A 25,351-nucleotide genomic window follows, 5' to 3' on the forward strand; every position below is an offset into this window, starting at 1 on the left:
CTCCTCAAGAAGCCCTCCCTGGACCCAGCTGTTTTAACAAACTATCATCCTGTCTCCAACCTTCGTTTTGTGGCAAAGGTTGTTGAGAGTGTGGTGGCACGACAGCTCCCCCATTACCTGGATGAAACTGTCTATCTAGACCCGTTCCAGTCTCACTTCAGGCCTGGGTACAGCACGGAGACGGCTTTGGTCGCATTGGTGGATGATCTCTGGAGGGCTCGGGACAGGGATTGTTCCTCTGCCCTGGTCCTATTAGATCTTTCAGCGGCTTTTGATACCATCGACCATGGTATCTTGCTGCAACGGCTGGGGGGTTTAGGAGTGGGGGGCAATGTTCTTCAATGGTTCTCCTCCTATCTCTCGACGTTGCAGACGGTGTTGACAGGAGGGCAGAGATCGGCCGCAAGGCACCTCATGTGTGGGATGCCACAGGGGTCGGTACTCTCGTCTCTTCTGTTCAACATCTGTAGGAAGCCGCTGGGCGAGATCATTCGTAGTTTTGGGGTACTTTTACTTTCTTAGTTCTTTTGGCTCCTCCTGCCTTCCTCGCCTCTGTTCTTCCAGAGGTGGAAGGAAAAAGCCAATTCCACCTCCTCCTTTTAAACCTCCCTCTCTTCTCCTCTATTCTTCCAAGGAGGTTCTTCGTACAAAAGTTTCAAAAGAAGTTTCAAAAAAATAAGTCTCACCCAAACCAATCACACCTTCTTCCACCTCCATGCTCTTGCTGTGACTGACCCAGCTTCATAGTGACTCATAATGGCTGCCTTCTCAGTTGTCGGCTTAAGGAGCTTTTTCCAGATCATTCAGGGAATTTGTGGATTCCCTGAGATTGCCGGAATTTGCTCCCCTTGCTCACCATCCCTACAAGATGGCTTCTGTCCTGAGAGACCACCCAGCAACAGGGATATCAATGACTTCCTCAGGAGCCCCCCAAAAATACGTCATCTTGCTGTGACGCTAGCCATGCCCCCCCAGAAGGATCTTGACAGACTTGAAAATTGGGTCCTATCCTACAAAATGCAATTCAGCAACAAGAAAAATACAGCCTTACATTTAGGCATATACAGGTATAGAATAGGTGATAGGTGGCTCAACAGCAGTAACTGTGAGATGGATATAGGTGTCCTAGGGGTCAGAGTAAGGTCCTACACATAGGCAAGAAAAAGCAAATGCACAGATATAGAATTGGTTGTACCTTGCTCAACAGCAGGATCTAGGAGTCCTAATAGACCACTACTTAAGTATGAGCCAAGAGTGTGCTGCACCTGCCAAAAAAAGCTAATTCAGTCCTAAGTTGCATCAACATAGGGGCAGTTTCAAACTTACAAGAAGTGATAATACTGTTTTACATTGCACCAGTGAAACCACACTTGGAATATTCCATCATCTTTGGTCATGATGATGCAAAAAACTTTGAGACCCTAGAAAGAGTGCAGAGAACATAACAAAGATGATATAAGGAGTCTGGATGATAAATCATATGATGAATGATTGCAGGAACTGGGTATATCTAATCTAACAATAAGAATGACTAGAGGTGATATGATAGCAGTCTTCCAGTACTTGAGGAGCTGTCACAGAGAAGTGTGTATCAACCTATTCTCCAAAGCACCTGAGGGCAGGACAAGAAGTAATTGGTGGAAGATTATCAAAGAGAGATCCAACCTAGAAGTAAAGAGAAATTTCCTGTCAGTGATAATTTACCTGCAGAAGTTGTGGGTGCTCCATCATTAGAGGTTTTCAAGAACAGATTGGATAGTCATTTGTCTAGAATGGTAAAGGGTCTCCTACTTGAGCAGGGGTTTGGACTAGAAGATCTCCAAGGTCATATATATATTCTATAAGATATCTGTGAATTCGGTAAAACCTGCATACCTTTTCCATAAACTTATGGAAAATTATGTAAATTATATCAAATTTATGTAAATTATTATAAATTTTGATTTAATGGATACCTCTTCCTCTCAATTGACTTATGATATTGAGGTTTTATGTAATTTGTTTTGAGAGCAGCAAGATTAGTAAATGCTATCTTATTCATACATTTATCGTATTCAGCATTGTCCCACATTACAACACAAATTTGAATATAGCAACCTTTTTTTTTTCAATTAGACTGTCCTTCGATATAACCAGCCACCGCAGAAGACAAATAGTTTTACTTTGAATGTGGAAATATTCCCAAATGTGTATGAGTCCTGGAAGCATTTTCTCATTCTGCTAGAATTGAGGTATGGTGGATTCCTAGCTTAGAACACTCTCATTAGCAAGTCCATCCCATATCTAATGAGAATTGTTTGCTTTTCCTGCAAAAATGTTTATTCATGATTGCAAACCACTGGGAATCCTTGATAGATTCAGTGGTGAATGAATGAACAAATTTCTGCCTCCAGTCAATTATTATCTTTTCCAGAAGAAAATTTCCTTTTATTTACCACCATATAATTCATCCATTCAGATAAACCACCAATTAAGTGGCCAGCAGTTTGAATTATGGCACAGAGCTGAATACCATATTTATTCTTATTCAGAAGTCCCCTCTTCATGTTTGTCAGACCAACAAGGCATATAGCTAGGTGCCATGGTAACTGCTCTGCCTGAGTTGCTCATTTTCCTTCAGTTAGCCCAAAAGACTATGTAATGCTCAGGGAGAACTTTGTATTTGGGGTAATCTAAAATAGTGAATAGCCGAAGCAAAGCAGAAGGGCTAGCTCCTTAAAAACAGAAATTGCTTCAAACTTCGTAAGCTGAGTCTGCTGATCATGCTTACTTTTGTCACAGGCTCAGAGAATTATCATTGGAAAAAAAGGAGTCTGTGAGTGTCTCTTGAACCTGAAGAAAATTCACGGTCATCTTCTTTTCTCATCTGCATTATCTTTTCCAGAATTTTCATTTCTGTTTTGATTGAGAATTCTCTTGTTTCTTTGTGTAGCTACATAGGTCAACGGGAAGCAAGTAATATGGCCCTAATAGAAGTGAATATGGTATCAGGATTCATTCCTCTGAAGAAATCTGTGAAGAAGGTAAGAAAACCTTAACTTTCATCTTCTGCTGTTCCTGATATATTAAGAAATATTTCTAGCATTTTCAGTAAAAATTACCCTTATGAATTATACATGCTTGTTACTATGAAATTCAGCAAACTACTGTTATTGCCAGTTTTCAGAATCTTGTTGGCTTGCCCTGATAATATGAGAACAATTACAAGACACTATCACCACTTCTAAGGAGGAACTAATGGTACTACAGATAGCCCTAGTTTAACAACATTAATTGGGACCAGAAACTCCATTGTTAAGCAATGTGATCATAAGTCAAAAAACAATGTAACCACATTGCTAATCAACAGCAATTCCAGCAGCTATAGTTGCCATCATTAAAAACGGTTCATGCAGGTCATTGAGTGAGAATCTCATGTGATTGTGACCAGTGGTGGGATTCAAATAATTTAACAACTGGTTCTCTGACCTTTCCCTCTTTCTCCTCCCTGCTCCTCCTCCTTCCCTTGGGCTGGTGGCTCCATTTCCATTTCTCCATAGCAGTGCAGCAGCCGAGCTTGCCCCACCCACCACTGCCCAGATGCCCTCACTTCTCTCAAGCATTTCCTTGCTAACCTGATTTCCAGCTCTGTCGCATTTCTCCATCATGTTTCTCACCATTGTGTGCAAGGAAACAAAAGTTTGTGGGACTAAAAAAAAAAAGTTCAATCAATTCCAACTTCTCACAAAAAAAAAGATCTTGTGAAGTAGGAATTGAATGATTGATTTTTTTTTTTTAGTCCCACAGACTTTTGTTCCCCTGCACACAATAGCGACAAATGCAACAGAGAAATGTGACCGAGCTGGAAATCAGGTAGGCAAAGAAATGCTTGGAGGAAGCAAGTTGCCCAGGGCAACCGGAGGGAAGGCGGCATCTTCCGGCACTTAAATGCGGCAGCATTCCAGCTCTGGCCAGGAAGGGGCAGCCAGCATGGCTGCTGAAGGCAAGATTCCTGCTCACTTCAGGACTCTCCCCGCCCCTCTAGTGTTCTGCCAGCATTTTGGCCCTGGGCTGCTGCCTTATGTGCAGTCCCCCCATCTCTGCTGCCTGCTGTAAAGTAAGACATCCCTCAAAAATAAGATCTAATGGGTCTTTTCAAAAGACCCGGTCTTATTTTTGGGGAAACAGGGTAGTTTTCACCTGAGTGACATGACTGAAGGAGCCGCGTTTCCATTTGGTTTCATATGTTTTGGCTAAAACATAGGAAGAACGGTTACAGGAATTGGGTATGTCTAGTTTAATGAAAAGAAGGACCAGGGATGATATGGTAGCAGTCTCCCAGTATTTGAGGGGCTGTCACAGAAAAGAGGAGGCCAACCTTTATCTCCAAAGCACCAGAGTGCAGGACAAGAAACAATGGATGGAAAATACACAAGGAGAGAAGCAACCTGGAATAAGGAGAAACTTCCTAACAGTGAGGAGAATTAAGCACTGGAACAGCTTGCCTCCAGAAGTTGTGGGTGCGCCATCATTGGAGGCTTTCAAGAAAAGACTGGACAGCCATTTGTCTGGAATGGTAGAGGGACTCCTGGTGATCCCTTCCAGCTCTATTCTGATTCTAATTCCTCCCTTTCTAACAGGCAGTGATATCCTATGTCTTTTCCTTGCTTCCCTTCAACCAAGACTGCAATGGAGCTTGTTATCTGGGTTTATTTTGACGACTGCTTATTTCTTGAACTGAACCTATGATAGCACTGTTTTTCGGCCATCTTTCCATCAATGGTGGTTAAAGCATTGATTGGAAAATAAATTATGCCCCCTTCCCCAACTAAGCAAGTGGAAAACATGGGGTCTCCTCTCCAGCATTTAGAATCATAGGATCCTAGGGCTCTAGTCCAATCTTCTGCTCAAGTAGGAGACACTACGGCATTCCAGACAAGTGGCTGTCCAATCTTTTCTTAAAAACCTCCAGGAATCGAGCATCACAACTTCAAGGGCAAGCTGTTCCACTGGTTAATTGTTCTCACTGTTAGGAAGTTTCTCCTCAGTTCTAGGTTGCTTCTCTTCTACATTACTGTAGTTTCCAGCATTTTCTTTCCTTCCCTCCTTCCTTCCTTCCTTCCTTCCGTCTTTCCTTCCTTCCTTCCACCTGTTCCTCCCTCCCTCTCCTCTATCCAACTATCCATCTATATCTCATTCACTTTCCACTCCCTCCCTCCCTCTTTCTTTCACTTTCACTTTCCCTTCCCTCCTTTCTTTCTTCTTTCTTTCTTCCTTTCTTGCCTCTCTTTTCTTTCTTTCTTTTTTCTTTCTTGTCTTCCCCTTGTCTCTCTCTTCTCTCTCTTCTTTCTTTCTCTCTCTCTCTCTCTCTTTCTCTCTTCTTTTTTTCTTGCCTCCCCCTTTTCTTTCTTTTTTTCTTTTTTGTCTCTCCCTTTTCTCAGAGCCCAGGCATGGGAGGGGTGCCCCAAAAGAGGCAGAGCAAGTGGGCACATCAAACCTGAGGCATTGGGGGAGCTCAGCAGAGCCGATGGATGCTGCCCAATGGTGGGATACAAATCATTTAACAACCTTTTGTTTTCTGAACAAAAGTTTATGGGACTAAAAAAAAAGTTCAATCAAACAATTTTTCATGGGAAAAATAGATCTCACTTATGGAAGTTGGAATCCCTGCAAACAATGGTGAGAAACATGACGGAGCTGGAAATCAGGTTAGCAAGGAAACAGTTGCAGGAAGCAAGGGCATCTTGGCAGAGGTGGGAGGGGCAAGCTTCACAGCAGGGCCACTGCACTGCAATGGAGAAATGGAAATGGAGTGGCTGGCACGAGGGAAGGAGGAGGAGCAGGGAGAAGAAAGAGGGAAAGGTCAGAGAATTGGTTGTTAAATTATTTGAACCCCACCCCTGCCCCCTTCCCTCCACATCCTCCCCCCCCCCCCCCACAGCACTTCCTTTCCAACCAAATTTGGCTGGCCTCATCATAGCAACAGAGGAGGGGCTGGGGCACACATGGCAGCCAGGAAGGAAATTGCACCAACAAACAGAACCACTAAATTTGTGTGAGGCTGAGATGTTTGCAGTAGATGTAAAAACTTACTTAAGCTACCTTAAAGTGGTTCAGTGCATTTTTCCCCATTTCCTGCCACCTTCCCACTTTCTCCGCTTCTCTCTTCTTTTTTTCTTGCCTCCCCCTTTTCTTTCTTTTTTTCTTTTTTGTCTCTCCCTTTTCTCAGAGCCCAGGCATGGGAGGGGTGCCCCAAAAGAGGCAGAGCAAGTGGGCACATCAAACCTGAGGCATTGGGGGAGCTCAGCAGAGCCGATGGATGCTGCCCAATGGTGGGATACAAATCATTTAACAACCTTTTGTTTTCTGAACAAAAGTTTATGGGACTAAAAAAAAAGTTCAATCAAACAATTTTTCATGGGAAAAATAGATCTCACTTATGGAAGTTGGAATCCCTGCAAACAATGGTGAGAAACATGACGGAGCTGGAAATCAGGTTAGCAAGGAAACAGTTGCAGGAAGCAAGGGCATCTTGGCAGAGGTGGGAGGGGCAAGCTTCACAGCAGGGCCACTGCACTGCAATGGAGAAATGGAAATGGAGTGGCTGGCACGAGGGAAGGAGGAGGAGCAGGGAGAAGAAAGAGGGAAAGGTCAGAGAATTGGTTGTTAAATTATTTGAATCTCACCACTGCTCCCTTCCCTTCACATTCTTCCCCCCCCCCCCCACAGCACTTCCTTTCCAACCAAATTTGGCTGGCCTCATCATAGCAACAGAGGAGGGGCTGGGGCACACATGGCAGCCAGGAAGGAAATTGCACCAACAAACAGAACCACTAAATTTGTGTGAGGCTGAGATGTTTGCAGTAGATGTAAAAACTTACTTAAGCTACCTTAAAGTGGTTCAGTGCATTTTTCCCCATTTCCCTGCCACCTTCCCACTTTCTCCGCTTCTCTCTCTTCACCGAACTATCTCCTCCAGAGCTATCTCCTCCAGTGGGTGAAGTCAAGGGAGACTCTGCTTGGGGCCTGATGATGCAGCAGAAGGGAGAATTCTCATTGGTCCTTCCCCATTCCTGGCTACTCCCAATTTCTAAATTTATTTATTTATTTATTTATTTGATTTTTATACCGCCCTTCTCCCGAAGGACTCAGGGCGGTGTACAGGCAGAATAAGATGAACAATACAAAATACAATTAAAACGGAATTTAAAAAACTTATTCAAATTGGCCTGAAAATTTAAAAATTTACCAAACGCTAAAACCCCATTTAAAATTAATATAAATTTAAACATTTAAAATTCAATTTAAGCCAGCCCCGCGCGAATGAAAAGATGTGTCTTCAGTTCGCGGCGGAAAGTCCGAAGGTCAGGTATTTGGCGTAAACCTGGGGGAAGCTCGTTCCAGAGTGTGGGAGCCCCCACAGAGAAGGCCCTTCCCCTGGGGGCCGCCAGCCGACATTGTTTGGCGGACGGCACCCTGAGAAGTCCCTCTCTGTGAGAGCGTACGGGTCGGTGGGAGGCATGTGGTATTCAAGGAAATTCATTCAAATTCAAGGAAACTGCTTCCTCCCCCTAATCCAGACCCCACTGATTCCACCTCTGAGGCTAGGAGCATCCGACTCTTTCTCCTCTCTCTTTGGGGCTGCTTTTGGGGCAGCATCTATGGGCTTTGCTGGGCTCCCCCGATGCCGCAGGTTTGATGTACCCATCTGCTCTGCCTCTTTTGGGGCACTCCTCTCATGCCCAGGCTCTGTCGCTGGGGCTGTGTGTGTGCAAGTGGGGGGAGAGGGAGACAAACAAGGGCTGGAGTAAGAGAGTGATTCACTCCTTACCAAAGTGGTGCCTTCACTCCCCCAGAGTGGAAGGAGGAGAGAGAGAGAGAGGCCCATGGGGTTGTCCTCGCAGCTCTCAAACCTGTGGAAGATGGGGGGGTGGCTCCTGGCCTGCATGGTGGACTGTGCACCGGCTGAGCCCAGAGACACACAGAGAGAGGGGGGATGGATGGGTGACTGGGTTGACACTTGGCTTCCAATGCCCGAAGGGCAAGGAAGGGAGAGACTGCTGCTGCCTTTTATTGGGGCGTGTGGAGAGAGATAAGGCTCCTCTTGCCGTCTCTTTTCCCCCCATTACCAGGCATGGCAGGGCTTCCTGCCCCTCACTTAGCCACCTGCCCCCCTTTATCAATGCAATTTGGGGGTGGCAGATGGGGGGGGGAGGAAGACTATTCAGCCGGTTTGCTAAACTGCAGAAAAATTTGATGAGAACCAGATGAATCCCACCACTTATTGTGATTTCTGACTTCCTGCTGCTGGCTTCCCTATTGACTTTGCTTGTGGGAAGTCAGCAGAAACATTGCAAAACATGATCACATGACTATAGTCATTACAAGGACCACCTATTAGAATTTGTAACTGTTTAAAATGCTGTGGGATGCAGAGATGCTTATTAGGTCAGAAGTTAATTTATTTTATTTATTTATTAATCAGATTTATATGACTGCCCACCCAATTTTCAAAGTTGCAAATTGCATGTATTGTGGCTATAGTGTTTAAACCAAAAACAGTATCAAAAACTCTAAAAAGCTTCCAATGGCAATTACTACTCATAACATCTCACAAGCCTGTGAAAATCTATTCTTGACATTCCAGCATTTTTAAAAAGGCAGCCCAACCGGTGACAAACAAGATTCAAGTCTAGCTAACTAGAAAGAGAGGTAGGACCTATGAGGAGTTGGAGTGGAATGCAATCTACAGGCTGTGGACTGGCCTTCCTCATTAATATAAACATCCTGTAACCTACATGTCACATATAATTTCATTTCATATTTTGCATAGGTCTACATGTAGCGCATTAATTCATGGCTCATATGATCAGTCATACTATTCCCTGATTATTCTTTACTGTTCTATATTCTAATAGCTGGAAGGCAAAGGCCATGTAAAGAAAGTTGAACTTGATCTAGACAAAATCACTATGTATCTGGATCAGGTAAGACCTCTTAATTGTCAATTTGATATGAAGCTGGGTTTAAAGGGGGTAAAGATGATGTGGAAATTCATTCCAGATGACAATTCATCTTCTGGGAAGTTGAAAATGTGGAATTAATATTAAGACCACTTTCTGTGGACACGAGACTTGACTTCAGAACAAAACTTTTTTCTACTTTTCTTTTTCTTCAGCTGGATAATACAGTTCAAAAGTACAATTTGCATGTGGTACAAGAACATAAAATAACAGATCTTAAGCCTGCAATAATTAAAGTTTATGATTATTACCATCCAGGTAAGCATATCCCTAGTTGCTCCCCATTCACCTCTTTTTTTGTCCAAAGAACTGTGGTTCTTCACCATTCTTTCTACACATTTCAATCTTGTTTCCATCCAACACTGGACTGAGCACCAAGATTGGTAGCTGGCATCCTTAATTCTGGTCTGAATTAGTGCTATTCACCAGGCATTGAATTGGTTAAAAACTATATTGGCAGAAAAATTGCTGTTCATACTGGTGAGTTCTATCCTGCCACAGATGTTGTTCTTATTTATAATGTACCTGACATACAAAAGACAGGGATTCTTTGCTGCCCCTTTCAGTAAAAATCATTAGTTGGTGGAAGAACATTCTTCAGTTGCTCTATTTAATATGAGATAAAGCTAGAGAATGGGCAAGGGAGCATGATTAGATTGTTGTTCAGTTGAAAATATAGGTCAACCACTAGTATTGAAAAATGTGTGTGCCTCGCATCAGTAAGCAGATCCCATCCAAGTCCATATTTTTAATTATACCTGTGATGGTTTTTCTACCAATACATGAAGTGATGTGGATACTCACATATTCTATGAATACAAAGATGATGATGATACTGCATGATATATTTGTTCTAATATTCCTAAATTCCCTATTAGATCATGCCATGTTACTATGGTTGTATACAGAAATCTGCTTAATCATTACTTTTCAAAAGGAAAAAATAACAGTTGTTTCCACAATGATAATCTGAGTCGGGTTTCAAACACAAGGCTCCCCAGGCCAGATTCAGCCGTGATATGGTTGGATCCAGCCTGCGGGGCTATCTTGGAAAATGTAAGGGGCCGGCCCGTGTCTCTTTGGCCCGGTCTACCCACTTCACTTCGGCCCAGTCTACCCATGTTGCTTTGGTCTGGTCTACCCACATCACCTCAGCCCAGTCTACATCGGGCCAGTGTGGCTTTGGCCTGGTCTACCCATTGCAAAGAGGAAACATCGGGCTAGCGTGACTTCGGCCCGGTCTACCCAGTGTGAAGAGGAAACATGCCAGCAGTTTGGGGAATGGCATCAAGCTGACCATGCCCACCCTGTCAGCCACACCCATCCAGTTGGCCACATCTGCCCGGCCCCCCAAGGTCAACCACAGCTCTGATGAAATTGAGTTTGACACCCCTGATCTAAATGAAGGTTCCTGATTCTCTCCACTATGCTATAACAAGTACTGGTATTGGGGATTGGCTGATTAAAACTGCAGCTCCCTCTCAAGTTGAGTAAACTTTTGCACCATGTAATATGAGAGGGAATGTGTTCTGCTTTTAGGAAAAAAAGATGTTCTTGTAAATGATACGATTTTTTTAAAATTTATGGTTGCATTACTTCTCTTGTAAATAACCTTGGGTGCTTTTTTTTTGTTTGAGAAATGACATAAAGACCTTACCCTCTATCCTTTTTTTATTATTCAGATGACAATACTGTTGTTGAATATAATGCTCCTTGCAGTGAAGGTAAAGATGATGTAGTAATGCTTTTACAATTTTTTGTCTATTATTGATTTTGTAATTGACTTCTTTCCCAGATTATGATCCAATTCATAGTCTGTTGTGGAAAAGTTATTTTTAGAGTGACAAAATGTGATAGAATAGAATAGAATTTATTGGCCAAGTGTGATTGGACACACAAGGAATTTGTCTTGGTGCATATGCTCTCAGTGTACATAAAAGAAAAGATACGTTCATCAAGGTACAACATTTACAACACAATTGATGATCAATATATCAATATAAATCATAAGGATTGCCAGCAACAAGTTATAGTCATACAGTCATAAGTGGAAAGAGATTGGTGATGGGAACTATGACACGATTAATAGTAGTGCAGATTCAGTAAATAGTCTGACAGTGTTGAGGGAATTATTTGTTTAGTAGAGTGATGGCCTTCGGGAAAAAACTGTTCTTGTGTCTAGTTGTTCTGGTGTGCAGTGCTCTATAGCGTCGTTTTGAGGGTAGGAGTTGAAACAGTTTATGTCCAGGATGCAAGGGATCTGCAAATATTTTCACGGCCCTCTTCTTGATTCGTGCAGTATACAGGTCCTCAATGGAAGGCAGGTTGGTAGCAATTATTTTTTCTGCAGTTCTAATTATCCTCTGAAGTCTGTGTTTTTCTTGTTGGGTTGCAGAACCGATTGTGCATCATTGCTCTCCTGATAAAAGCTGCAAGCAGACATAATTAGACTCTAGGCAGTCCCAGGTTTTCAGAATTTTGGGGATGCCTTTATCCTGTTTTGCCTGTACCTATAGATGAGATATAGTAATAGGTTGAGGAGCAGTAAATTTCCTCCTCCCTTTTTCTGAATAGAATAGAATAGAATAGAATAGAATAGAATAGAATAGAATAGAATAGAATAGAATAGAATAGAATAGAATTCTTTATTGGTCAAGTGTGATTGGACACACAAGGAATTTGTCTTTGGTATATATACTCTCAGTGTATATAAAGAAAAATAAAATACATTCATCAAGAATCATAAGATGCAACACTTCGTGATTGTCATAGGTTACTGTTGTTGTCAGTTGCGAAGTCGTGTCCAACCCGTCGTAACCCGATGGACAACGTTCCTCCAGACCTTTCTATCCTCTACCATCCTCTGGAATCCATTTAAGCTCACACCTACTGCTTCAGTGACTCCATCCAGCCACATCATTCTCTGTTGTCCCCTTCTTCTTTTGCCCTCAATCTTTCCCAGCATTAGACTCTTTTCCAGTGAGTCCTTCCTTCTCATTAGGTAGCCAAAGTATTTGAGTTTCATCTTCAGGATCTGGCCTTCTAAAGAGCAGTCAGGGTTGATCTCCTCTAGGACTGACTTGTTTGTTCACCTTGCAGTCCAAGGGACTCGCAGGAGTCTTCTCCAGCACCAGAGTTCAAAGGCCTCAATTCTTTAGCGCTCAGCCTTTCTTATGGTCCAACTTTCACAGCCATACGTTGCAACTAGGAAAATCATAATCTTGACTAGACACACTTTTGTTGGCAAGATAATATCTCTGCTTTTTAGTATGCTGTCTAGATTTGCCATAGCTTTCCTCCCCAAGAGCAAGCGACTTTTAATTTCTTGGCTGCAGTCCCCATCTGCGGTGATCTTGGAGCCCAGGAAAATAAAATCTGTCACTACCTCCATTTCTTCCCCTTCTATCTTCCAGGAATTGAGAGGGCCGGATGCCATGATCTTAGCTTTCTTAATGTTGAGTTTCAAGTCAACTTTTGCACTCTCCTCCTTCATCCGCATAAAGAAGCTTTTTAGTTCCTCTTCGTTTTCTGCCATTAGAGTGGTATCATCTGCATATCTGAGGTTGTTGATATTTCTCCCGGCAATCTTAATTCCAACTTGTGATTCATCCAGCTCTGCCTTTGTTATGATGTGCTCTGCATATAAATTAAATAGGCAGGGCGATAGTATACAACCTTGCCAGACTCCTTTCCCAATTTTGAACCAATCAGTGGTTCCGTGTCCAGTTCTCACTGTTGCTCCTTGACCCTCATACAGGTTTCTCAAGAGACAAATAAGATGGTCTGGTACACCCATCTCTTTAAGAACTTTCCACAATTTGTTGTGACCCACACAATCAAAGGCTTTAGCATAGTCAATCAAGCAGAAATAGATGTTTTTCTGGAACTCCCTAGCTTTCTCCATGATCCAGCGTATATTGGCAATTTGATCTCTAGTTCCTCTGCCTCTTCGAAATCCTGCCTGTACTTCTGGTAGTTCTCGATCAGCATACTGCTGGAGCCTAGCTTGTAGGATTTTAAGCATAACTAGCATGTGAAATGAGTGCAATGTTGCAATAATTTGAACATTCTTTGGCATTGCCTTACTTTGGAATTGAAATGTAAAACGACCTTTTCCAATCCTGTGGCCACTGCTGAGTTTTCCAAATTTGCTGACAAATTGAGTGTAGCACTTTTACTGCATCGTCTTTTAAGATTTTGAATAGCTCAGCTGGAATACTGTCTCCTCCACTAGCTTTGGAGCTTCCTGTTGCTGTGTACGGGCAGGTATCCTGATTGGTTGTGAGACTCCCATGGGGCCATGCAGGGTAACTTTGTAGGTTTTCTTGAATCCCAGGCCTGGTTGAATCTTGCTGGATAATCTTCCCAGGTGCCATGTAGTTTGATAGGTAAGGGCTAATCCAATTATGTCCTGAGGATGAAGGTCTTTTGTGTTGTTGATAAGCTGGCCCAGCCTTTCTGTGGCTGTTAGCAACATTAGCATGTTTCTCCTTTTCTCATCCAGGTAGGTATACTATTCTAACTTTTTAATATTTCCTAGAATATTTCATTCTTCTAGGAGAGGGGTGGGTGCTAACTTTCTACAATAGTAATACAGTCTTAGTAAATAATTGTTATTGTTGTGGGAATTAGTTGTTTAGCAAAGTGATGGCATTTGGGGGAAAAAACTGTCCTTATGTCTAGTTGTTCTGGTGTGCAGTGCCCTATAGCATCATTTTGGGGATAGAAGTTGACACAATTTATGTCCAGGATGTGAGGGGCCTGTAGATATTTTTACAGCCCTCTTTTTGACTCATGCAGTATGCAGGTCCTCAATGGAAGGTAACAATAGTTTTTTCTGCAGTTCTAATTATCCATTGAGGTCTGTATTTGTCTTGTTTGGTTGCGGAGCCAAACCAAACAGTTATAGAGGTGCAGATGACAGACTCAATAATTCTTTACTATAGTTGCAAACTATTAAAATACATTTGCTTTTTTAAAAAAAGCATTGTTTTAAATATTACAGAATTCATTTCCTGCAGTTCTTTAGTTGGTATTGTTATTTCTTTTTAAAGATTATATTTTTAATTATAGGTAGTCCTCAACTTATAACAGTTCATTTAGTGACCAAATTTACAATAGTATTGAAAAAAGGGACTTAAGACAATTTTTCACACTTATGGCCCTTACAGCATTTCCATGAATTTCATCAAAATTTAGATACTTGGCAACTGACTCATATTTATTATGGTTGCAATGTCCCAGGTCATATGATCCCCTTTTGTGATCTGACAAAGTCAAAGGGGAAGCCAGATTCATTAGCAACTGTGTTACTAACTTAACAACAGCAGTGATTCACTTAAAAACTGTGGCAAAAAAGTTTGTAAAATGGGGAGGAAATTCACTTAACAACCATCTCGCTTAGCAACAGAAATGTTGGGCTTAATTGCGGTCATACATTGAGGACTACCTGTACGTAACATGTTACATAATTCTGATTCAGGGAAGGGAAGGGTGGTTCCATGCTGCAGCTTCAAGCTGTTTGTCTCCAGGGCATAAACCTGGTGAAAATAAAGAAATTTCTTGCCGGGTTTCTACCTGTACTTGAATTCTGGCCATTGTGATAGCCTGGAGTTCTTTTTGGACTGTGCAAAGATTGAAAGATTTCCCTGCTTCTTTACTCACACCATCCATGCCACGAAAGCAAACAGCAAAGAAAAAGATAGAAAATGCCACTATTATTTACTATTATGCCTTTCACTGGCAAATCAGAAATCTGGCATTCCTGTCTACTTTATGTGATTTACTAAATAAAAATACACACTGTTAAAAAAATAGCCTTTCACTGGTCCATCAGTGAATCTATTAAAATAAGAAAGTTCAGCCAATCCCCAGATCAGCACCTCTGGATGAAAAGTCCATGAGGGCAGCAACAAGTGACCAAAGGGGTCACACTTGCTGCAGTACACCAAACATTTAGAATGGATGCCTTTGCCTAAAATGAAATGAAGTACAGCACTGTCTGTGCAGCACTGTCTGAACAGTGTACCAAGCCCACCCAAATTAGAAAGACAGAAAGTTTTCCCACTGCACTGGTTACAGATAGATACTTATGCTAACACACACTGGTTGTGTGGATCAGCCTTACAAGAAAAAGTAAGTGAGTGAAAGAAAATTATAGTTAGTGCAATTAATGCTGGAATATTTAAAAAGACAGCAAAGAAAATATCTCAGCAATGGTAATTTTAAGAGTCCATAAAAGAAAGGTAGTTATTTTTATTCCATTAATTGATTGTTTTGTTATTTTAGCCAATTATTATTTAACCCATATAAAATTCTTCATACTGTGATTATTTTAATGTTGAGATGGTAATCCCAAGAATTTCTTGATTATGGTGAGTTAAAATATTAAAACATACAGGATAGGAAAAAAATGGAGGAAAGCAATTTGCTTTTTAACAAAAAAACAGGTTCACTCTGATGATAAATGAAAAAAGGAATAAAATGGAATAGGAACCTTTTTCTTCTCTAAAGCAAAATGTACATTAAAAATGGGAGGAATAGAAACACTAAAAAGGAATAAAACTCTCAATTCCTGATTTGCAATAGGAAAGTGTTGATTTTGTAAGCGCTAGGAACCATTTTTCTGAAAATAGTCCTTGTCTCCCCCCACCCAAAAAAACCTCATGGAATATTATGTAATCTTAAATTTCTGTTTCTTTTTACAGAAAAATAGAAAAAAGACATCCACTGAAATCTTTATTTTCATATCTGAAATCTAAACATTAAAATTTCTGAAAATGATTGTTCTTGTCTTGTTTCATTTTGATGGGGATGTAAATGAAGACTAAATCATCCAGGCCAAAAGTATCTAGAAAGGTTAAATCAGTGGTCCCCAACTGCGTGGGCCTTACCATCACCACGAGTTGCACACGGGCACTACCATAGCTGCAAGCCCCGCATGCATGCTATTGTTGCTGTGACCCCTACTCGGGTTCTACCATAGCCAGGAATCCCATACAAGTGCTTTCGTCACCGCCCCTTTGCATCATGCATGCTTGCTTGCAGCCCTGTTCGGACATGCGCATGTGCGTGTAAAGGCCCCAGCCCCCCCCCCCCCCGGGCCACCAACCATGAAAGATTGGAGAACTTTATTTATAGATGGCATCCATCCATCTATAAATCAAAACACCTATTCACCCATCGATCAACTCACAAATCCTCAACAACCCATTCAAAAACTCCAATCATCTAAGCAGAAATTTTTGCCATTTCTGCCAGATTTGATACTTTGAGTGTCCATTCTTCAATTGTAGGTAATTCTTCTTTCTTCCAATATTGAGCAATCAAAAGTCTTGCGGCTGTTATTAAGTTCAAAATCAATTTAGTCTCTATAGCTGTACAATCCATAATTATTCCTAGTAGAAAGAACTGCGGAGTAAACTTAATCTTCTTTTTTAAAATATTCTGCATGATCCACCATACTTTAATCCAAAATGCTCTAACTTTTTTACAAGTCCACCATATATGGTAATAAGTGGCATCTTCACAATCGCATCTCCAACATTTAGCCTGTACATTAGGATACATACAGGACAACTTTTTGGGGTCTAAATGCCATCTATAAAACATCTTATAAAAATTTTCTCTCATATTTTGCGCTTGTGTAAATTTAACATTCCTCATCCAAATTCTTTCCCAAGTTTCCAACATTATTGGTTGCTGAAAATTTTGTGCCCACTTAATCATACAATCCTTAACCAATTCAGTCTCTGAGTCTATTTCTACTAATACATTATACAACCTCTTAATATGCTGTTGGCCTTGATCTCTCATTTGTTTTAACAAATTATCCTCAGTTTGCTTAACACCTATTTTTTGATCTAATTTCCATCTAGCTTGTAATTGTCCATATTGGAACCATGTATAATTTTTCCCTTCTTCCCCCATCTTTTCTCTGGATTTTAATTGTAATTCCCCCTTTTCCATACAAAGAAGTTCTTTATAGGTAACTACCTCCATCTTTTGATATATATTTATATTTTCTATCATGTGTCTCGGATTGCCCATATTGGAATCTTTCCATCTAATTATATTGATATTTCCTCCAAACCCTCAATAATGCATTTCTAATTATATTATTTTAAATATTTTATCTACTTTCTTATCATATAATAAATAGGCATGCCACCCATATAACAAACCATAACCTTCTATATTCAAAACTCTTTCCTCAGTTAAATTAATCCAATCAGTAATTAATGATAAAACAACTGCTTCATAATACAATTTTAAGTTAGGCATTTTAAGACCCCCCCTTTCCCTTGTATCCTGCATTATTTTTAATTTTATTCTTGGTTTTTTGCCCATCCATACAAAGTTATTAACCCCCTTTTGCCATTCCTGTAATTTAATATCATTCTTAAGCACCGGTATCATTTGAAACAAAAATAAAAACCTGGGCAAAACATTCATTTTTATAGCTGCTATTCTTCCCAACAAAGATAGTTGTAACTTCTTCCAACTCTCCATTTCTTTCCATACCTTCTGCCACAATACCTCATAATTATTTTTATATAATTTAACATTTGAAGCTGTAATATATATTCCTAAATATTTAACCTTTTAAACAATTTCAAAACCTGTAGTTCTTTCTAACTCTTCTTTTTGTTGTATATTCATATTTTTAGTTATCATCTTTGTCTTTTGCTGATTCACCTTAAATCCAGATACTTTGCCATACTGACCAATTATATCTTTTAAACCAGTAGCTGAGTATATTGGTTGAGATACAGTAACAACCAAGTCATCTGCAAGAGCTCTTAATCTGTAATCTTGATGTTTAACTTTAATTCCCTTTATTTGATCGGAACCACATATTTTATTCAGAAGAATTTCTAAAGTTAAAATAAAAAGTAATGGGGACAGGGGACATCCCTGTCTCGTCCCTTTCCCAATTTTAAAAGTTTCTGTTAACCCACCATTTACTATTATTTGTGCTGTTTGCTTCTGATATATTGCTTTAATTGCATAGATAAAATAATCCCCAAATTGCATTTTTTCTATTACTTTAAACAAAAACTGCCAATCCAATCTATCAAAAGCTTTTTCAGCATCCAAAAAAAGGAATGCCGCTGAGACTTGGTTGTTTTGTTCCAAATATTCAAGTAAATTTACAATTTGCCTCACATTATATCTCATCTGCCTACCCTTAATAAATCCTGACTGATCATTATGAATTATTTGATTCATCACTGGCATTAATCTATTAGCAAGTATCTTGGTAAATATCTTGTAATCAGTATTTAAAAGTGATATAGGCCTATAATTCTCTGCTTTAATACCATCTCGATCTTCCTTCAGTATTAACGAAATAAAGGCTGTCCTCCATGAAGGGGGAACATCTCCTCCCATTTGAATTTTATTAAATAACTCTTTAAGTGGTTCAACCATCTCATTTTGTAAATTTTTATAATAAACAGCTGTTAAACCATTTGTACCTAGTGCTTTACCGATTTTAAGTTGCTTAATTGCTAACAAAATTTCCTCTGAAGTAATTAATTGATTCAGTTCTTCTCTTTGATTTTCTGTAAGCTCACATATTTTGTTGTTGTAAATATCTTTCTATCTCTGTATCATCAATCATATCCCTAGTATATAACTTACTATAATACTCTAAAAATGCTTTTTTAATCAAGTTCTTTTGATAAACTTCCTTACCCCTATATTCTATTTTATCAATCGTTCGTGATTTCTGTTTTTTCCTTATTAAATAGGCAAGCCATCTTCCTGGCTTATTGGCATTATTAAACGTATTATGTTTTACATATTGTAAATTAATTGCTACTTGATCTGCCATCAACATATTAAACTGACCTCTTAATATATTTATTGATTCTTTTATTTTACTATTTCCTGGGCTATTTATCAATAATTGTTCTTTCTTTTTAATTTCCTCTTCCAATTCCTTTTTCTTTTTCTGCCATTTATTTTTGTATTTAATATTCATTTGTATAAGATTTCCTCTCATATAAGCCTTGCTAGCGTCCCAAATCATCTCTATAGATGTTTCTTTTTTCATATTCATAATAAAAAATTCTTTCATTTGCTTTTTACATTCATTTACATTTTGTTCATATTTAAACAAATTCTCATTCAACCTCCATGATCTCCTAGCCTCCTTTTCCCGATCAAATTCAATCCAAACCGGACTATGATCAGATAGAGTTCTTGAACAAATCTTAGTCTTCTTCACTCTAGAATACAAATCATTAGTAATCAAAATAAAATCAATCCTCGAAAATGATTGATACCTGTCAGAAAAGAAGGTAAAATCCCTCTCTTCTGTATTATGTTCTCTCCAAATATCTCTTAATTCCAAGTCCTCCATCATTTCAAAAAAAGCCTTTGGTAATTTCGCCCGGCTTGATATCTTCCTTAAACTTTTTTTGTCTTTCTGAGTATCCAACACACCATTCCAATCACCCATTAATATATATGATTTATAATCCCAAAATACTATTCTTTTATGTAAAAACTTGAAAAAAATTTCTTGTTGATTTGGAGCATAAACTCCTATTAATAATGTCTTCTTTCCCTCCAACAAAAGTTCAATAGCAATGTATCTTCCTTGCTTATCCACCTCAATTAATTTTGCTGATATATCCTTCTTTATATATATAACTAAACCATTTTTTTTTCCCAAAGAGGAGGCAACAAAATGTACTCCCAGTTTTGAATTTATCAAATATTTCTGGTCTAAAGATCTAATATGTGTTTCTTGTAAACAGGTAATGTCATTTTTAAATTGTTTCAAATAATGAAATACTTTCCTTCTCTTCTGCGGTGAATTCAAACCATTAACATTCCAAGATAATAGTTTAATTGCCATTATCGGCCAAAGGAAACTTTTGGAACACTAGCCGCAGATCACATTTTGCTTTAGGCCTTGCTCCTCCCACTGTTTCCGTTGTAGTAGTTGCCAGTTGTTGTTGTGCCTTCATCTCTTGTTCCTTGCGTTTAGCAGCAGCTCTTGTCAGCCTTTGTTCTTTTGAGTCTGAACCCGTCGTAGGTATTTCCAACACTTGTAATAAATCTTCTTCCATCACAATCTGTTCTTGTACCTGCTTCACTTCTCTTTCCTTCACTTCAGCCTCCCTTCTTCTAGCTTCCAATGGGGGAAGACTTCCAACTTTTAATGCCTCAACATAAAATTCTCTTGCTTTTCCAACTGTATTGAGATGATATACTTTCCCTGCATAATATACTATTATACCAGTTGGAATATCCCATCTATATTCAATCTGACGTTTTTTAAGTTCATTCACCAGGAAGGCAAATTCCTTCCTAGCCCTTAACATTTTTGGTGGAATTTCCTTTAATATTAAAATATCTTGACCAGCAACCTGAATCTTCTCCCCCTTATATGAGGCTTGGAGAATCTGATTTCTCACTGTTCTATTTGTAAAATAAATAACAACATCCCTTGGCAACATTTTTTGCCTTGCTATCCAAGAATTCATACGATATATTTTATCAATTTGATAAGCCACATCTGCTGGACGAGCTGCTAATATCTCAGCAAATACTTCAGAAAAAATTTCCCTTAAATTCTCTTCTTTATTTTCTTTCAAACCACGGATTCTTAGAGCAAATTCCATATTTTTATATTGTATCAAAACTATTTCATCATCTGTTTTTTCCATTTTACTTTGAAATTCATCCATTTTATTTTCTAATTTTGAATTAGAAAAGGGACTCGCAGGAGTCTTCTCCAGCACCAGAGTTCAAAGGCCTCAATTCTTTAGCGCTCAGCCTTTCTTATGGTCCAACTTTCACAGCCATACGTTGCAACTAGGAAAATCATAATCTTGACTAGACACACTTTTGTTGGCAAGATGATATCTCTGCTTTTTAGTACGCTGTCTAGATTTGCCATAGCTTTCCTCCCCAAGAGCAAGCGACTTTTAATTTCTTGGCTGCAGTCCCCATCTGCGGTGATCTTGGAGCCCAGGAAAATAAAATCTGTCACTACCTCCATTTCTTCCCCTTCTAATCAATCATAAATTGGATAAACTCCAATCATCCAACGATCAACCACTCACCACTCAATCAACCTACCATCTACCACCTGTTACAAAAACCAATCAAAACTAGGTATGCATGCCCCTTACCTCTCCTACACTTAATTCTACAGGTCTCAAATGTAAATTATTAAATGCAAGAAGTATTGTAAACAAATTACCTGAATTTATCCTCTTATTAAACAATGGTACATTTGATATCATATTTGTTTGTGAAACATGGCTAAACTCATCCTTCACTGACTCCATTATTTCAAACAAAGAATACCAAGTCCTTCGATCAGATCGTGATCACCGCAGAGGTGGTGGAGTAGCTATTTTTTACAAAAAATCACTGAACTTAAAAAATATTCAAGTTGCACATAAACTCTCTCTACCTGAAATATTGTATGTGACCTATCCACCAATACCACATTAAGATTCATACTATGCTACAGAGCCCCTGACTACGACATCGCTCATGCAAATATGTTAACCTCACTACTAACATGGGCTACCTCTTGCCCATATCCTCTCATCTTTCTGGGAGACCTAAATCTACCTTCTATAAACTGGATAACAAATGAATGTACAACTGAACCAATCCATACTACACTATACAATGCAGTTACAAACCTTGGCCTTGAACAACTAGTAACTAACAATACTAGACTCATGAACTGCCTTGACCTCATCTTTTGTAATAACTCAAACTCAATTTATGGACTACAAGTAAGAGAACCCTTTTCCAACAGTGACCACTGCATGATAGACTTTTATCTAAACATAAATCCTCGTATAAATCGTCTCAACAATAGTACTCCAAACTACAATTTTAAAAAAGCCAACTATGACCTTATAAACAATGATCTCTCATTTCTTGACTGACAAAATCTATTTTCAACCTGTATCACTGCAGAAGACCACTATAAAGTATTCCTACTCGAAATCAATAAAATCATCAAACTATACATTCCACAATTCATCACCAAAATCAAAAGGAAAAGCAAATTTCCCATATCAATAAAAAAGCTGCAATCCAAAAAAAAATCCCTCTGGAAAAAAAACAAAAAGAGTTATGTAGCAAACTTCAAAAACTGCTACAAAAATATTTGCAACAAAATAAAAACAGAATGTAACACTTACCACACTAAACAAGAAGACCTTCTACGCACCAATTCCAGTCGTGCTTTTTATAATTTTGTGAACAATAAACTTAAAGAAACAAGATCCATTCCACAACTAAAAGAACCTAACGGCAAAGAATGTACTGACGAAACAGTTAAAGGAAACCTTTTTAACTCATTTTTCGGCTCAGTCTTTGTAAACAGTGATGGCTCACATCCAACATTCCTCAATCGCATCAAAAATGTTAACAACGACTTAACTCAAATAGACTCAACAGAAGATAACAATGACCTATCACATATAGACTTCACAGAAGATAATGTTAAAAAAGCCCTTCGCAACCTGAAACCATCATTATCTATTGGTCCAGATGGACTATGTGCATACTTTTTAAAAAAACTTTCAATTAATATAGCTGAATCCCTAAGCATAATCTTCAATAAAGCCTTCAAAACTAGTTCCCTTCCAAAACTCTGGTCTCTAGCCACAGTCATCCCTATCTTCAAAAAAGGAGATCCAAGCCTTGTTGAAAATTATCTCTCTATGTTGTGTCTCATGCAAAATAATGGAATCCATCATAAACCAATCCATTACACTACATCTCGAAACAAACAACCTTCTCTCTAATAAACAATTTGGTTTCAGAAAAAAATTGTCTTGTAACCTACAACTTCTCCACTGCACAAACATATGGACTACCAACCTTGATCAAGGAAAAAAAATAGATGCAATCTACATAGACTTCTGCAAAGCTTTTGATTCAGTAGTACATGATAAACTCCTCAAACTAAAATCCTACGGCATTTCAGGACCTCTTCACAATTGGATAAATGCCTTCCTGTCAAATAGACAACAAGTGGTCAAAATTGGCAACACTATATCAAATCCTGTTCCTGTCAAAAGTGGCGTTCCCCAAGGTAGTGTTCTTGGACCAACACTCTTCATACTATACATAAATGATCTTGTGACCTCATCTCAAGTTATTGTGTTCTCTTTGCTGATGATGTCAAACTATTTAATACCACTAATAATACTTCTACCCTTCAAGAAGATCTCGACTTAATTTCCGATTGGTCTAAAACTTGGCAACTCCAAATCTCAACCAGCAAATGCTCAGTCTTACATATAGGAAAAAAGAACCCTAACATCAAGTACAAACTTAATGGACATTCCTAACTGACGCCCCCCACCCTGTTAAAGATCTTGGAGTTCTCATATCAAATGACCTTAATGCCAAAGCCCACTGCAACTACATAGCAAAAAAGTTTACAACTAAGAGTTGTAAACCTAATTTTACGCAGCTTCTTTTCTAAAAACTCTACACTACTAACCAGAGCATACAAAACATTTGCCAGACCTATTCTTGAATACAGCTCATCCGTCTGGAACCCATACCACATCTCTGACATAAATACAATAGAACGAGTCCAGAAATATTTCACTAGAAGAGTTCTTCACTCCTCCGAAAACAACAAAATATCTTATACCAACAGACTTGAAATCCTGGGATTAGAAAACTTACAACTCCGTCGACTTCGACATGACCTGTGTTTAACACACAAAATCATCTATTGCAATATCCTTCCTATAAAAGACTACTTCAGCTTCAATCGCAATATTACAAGAGCAAAAAATAGATTCAAGCTAAATGTCAGCCGCTTCAAACTTGATTGCAGAAAATATGACTTCTGTAACAGAGTTGTTAATGCTTGGAACTCATTACCTGACTCCATAGTCTCTACTCAAAATCCCAAAATCTTCAACCAAAAACTGTTTACTATTGACCTCACTCCATTCCTAAGAGGACTATAAGGGGCGTGCATAAGAGCACAATAGTGCCTACCGTTCCTGTCCTATTGTTCCCTTCATTATATCAAATTAATATAGTTGATGCATATTTTTTACTTATATATTTTCTTTAAGACATGTTGTTTTATCTATGAAATTGTTTGTGTATACTCTTGTGACAAAAGAAATAATAATAAAAAAAACTCTGGTTAAATCATAGCAACTGGAATAAAGTTTATTAAAATTGAGACATTTTATTACTCATCCAAGTAACTTCTTCATTTACATGTTGCTTTTCATTTTGGGGAGAAGACCCATGCAGTCTGTATGGCAAGAATTGGTTCACTCCAGTGACTTTCTGACTCTACCTACCCAAAATTTTCATTTTGACTGAAGACATTACTTGGATGAGTTATGCTGTTAGCCTGTTAGCTTCCATCTTGCCTCAGTTCTTGCCCCCTTGTTCTCAGTATAGAACAACTGGTGACGAGGATGGGATGTGAATGAGGCAACGGAATGAGCTAGTCACTGCGAGAGCTGAACCAGTCACTAACTGGAGTTAACTTCGGAAATTGATGACGAGAGGTTGTCAGAAGAAGTCAGTCTCCAGAGACATATCGATGTAAACAATTAGGACTATCAGAAAAATGTCTGCTTTAACCACATTAGTGGCATTCAACCAAGCCACTGAAACTTGGGATTCATATTTATCCCGTTTTGAATGTTTCCTATTGACTAACAATTTTGGAGAACTGTCTAGCAAAAGAAAGAAGACATATTTCCTTAGCTTTTGTGGCAATGATGTGTTTGAGATGGCATGGGCTCTAGTGGCACCTCAATTAATAACAGATGTGGTTTGGGATGTACTACTAGTCAAATTACAAAATCATTATGCTCCCAGGCCAGCACGCATTGCACGCAGGCATACTTTTCACCAGAGGAATCAGGCTGAGGGAGAAACAGTAAACCAATTTATGGCAGCCCTGATGGCAGCTACCCTCTATTGTGAATTTAGAGATCTTGATGATGTCCAATTAGATAGATTTGTCTGTGGAGTTCGAGACCTCCGGCTGCAGAACCGCCTCCTGGCCAGACATGACCTGACCCTGCAAATGGCATTGGATGAAGCATAAGTGGTTGAGATGTTGGAGAACTCTATAGCTGTCATCCAGAAGCTGAACAGTCGAGCTTCGCCAGAAAACCTCTCTCAGTGCATCACGAGGAGTCTGATTCTGGAGAGACAACAGATGACGGTGTGGATGAAGACATCCATCGCCTCAAGCCTGTGATAAGCATACAAGATGCATGGAGAAATAGTAATTTGAAAGAAAAACAATATACAATATACAAATAGACACTTGTCATGGTCTAGGATAGATATGATATGGATGT

At 39.2% G+C, this 25,351-nt stretch overlaps 1 protein-coding gene across 1 annotated transcript in view; it reads left to right on the forward strand.

The window, feature by feature from the left end:
• LOC131190652 (alpha-2-macroglobulin-like protein 1) overlaps positions 1-15,733 on the forward strand; it is a 205,144-nt gene extending 189,411 nt beyond the window's left edge. Inside the window, exons 31-36 of the mRNA XM_058167999.1 lie at positions 2,116-2,231; positions 2,933-3,023; positions 8,898-8,966; positions 9,158-9,260; positions 10,685-10,726; positions 15,710-15,733. Coding sequence (XP_058023982.1) covers positions 2,116-2,231; positions 2,933-3,023; positions 8,898-8,966; positions 9,158-9,260; positions 10,685-10,726; positions 15,710-15,717 — 429 coding nt within the window. The 3' untranslated portion in view covers positions 15,718-15,733. The remainder of the gene's footprint in view (positions 1-2,115; positions 2,232-2,932; positions 3,024-8,897; positions 8,967-9,157; positions 9,261-10,684; positions 10,727-15,709) is intronic.
• The last annotated feature ends 9,618 nt before the right edge of the window (positions 15,734-25,351 follow it).

The sequence above is a fragment of the Ahaetulla prasina genome, chromosome 2, assembly GCF_028640845.1.
Source record: "Ahaetulla prasina isolate Xishuangbanna chromosome 2, ASM2864084v1, whole genome shotgun sequence".
Taxonomy (NCBI): Eukaryota; Metazoa; Chordata; class Lepidosauria; order Squamata; family Colubridae; genus Ahaetulla; species Ahaetulla prasina.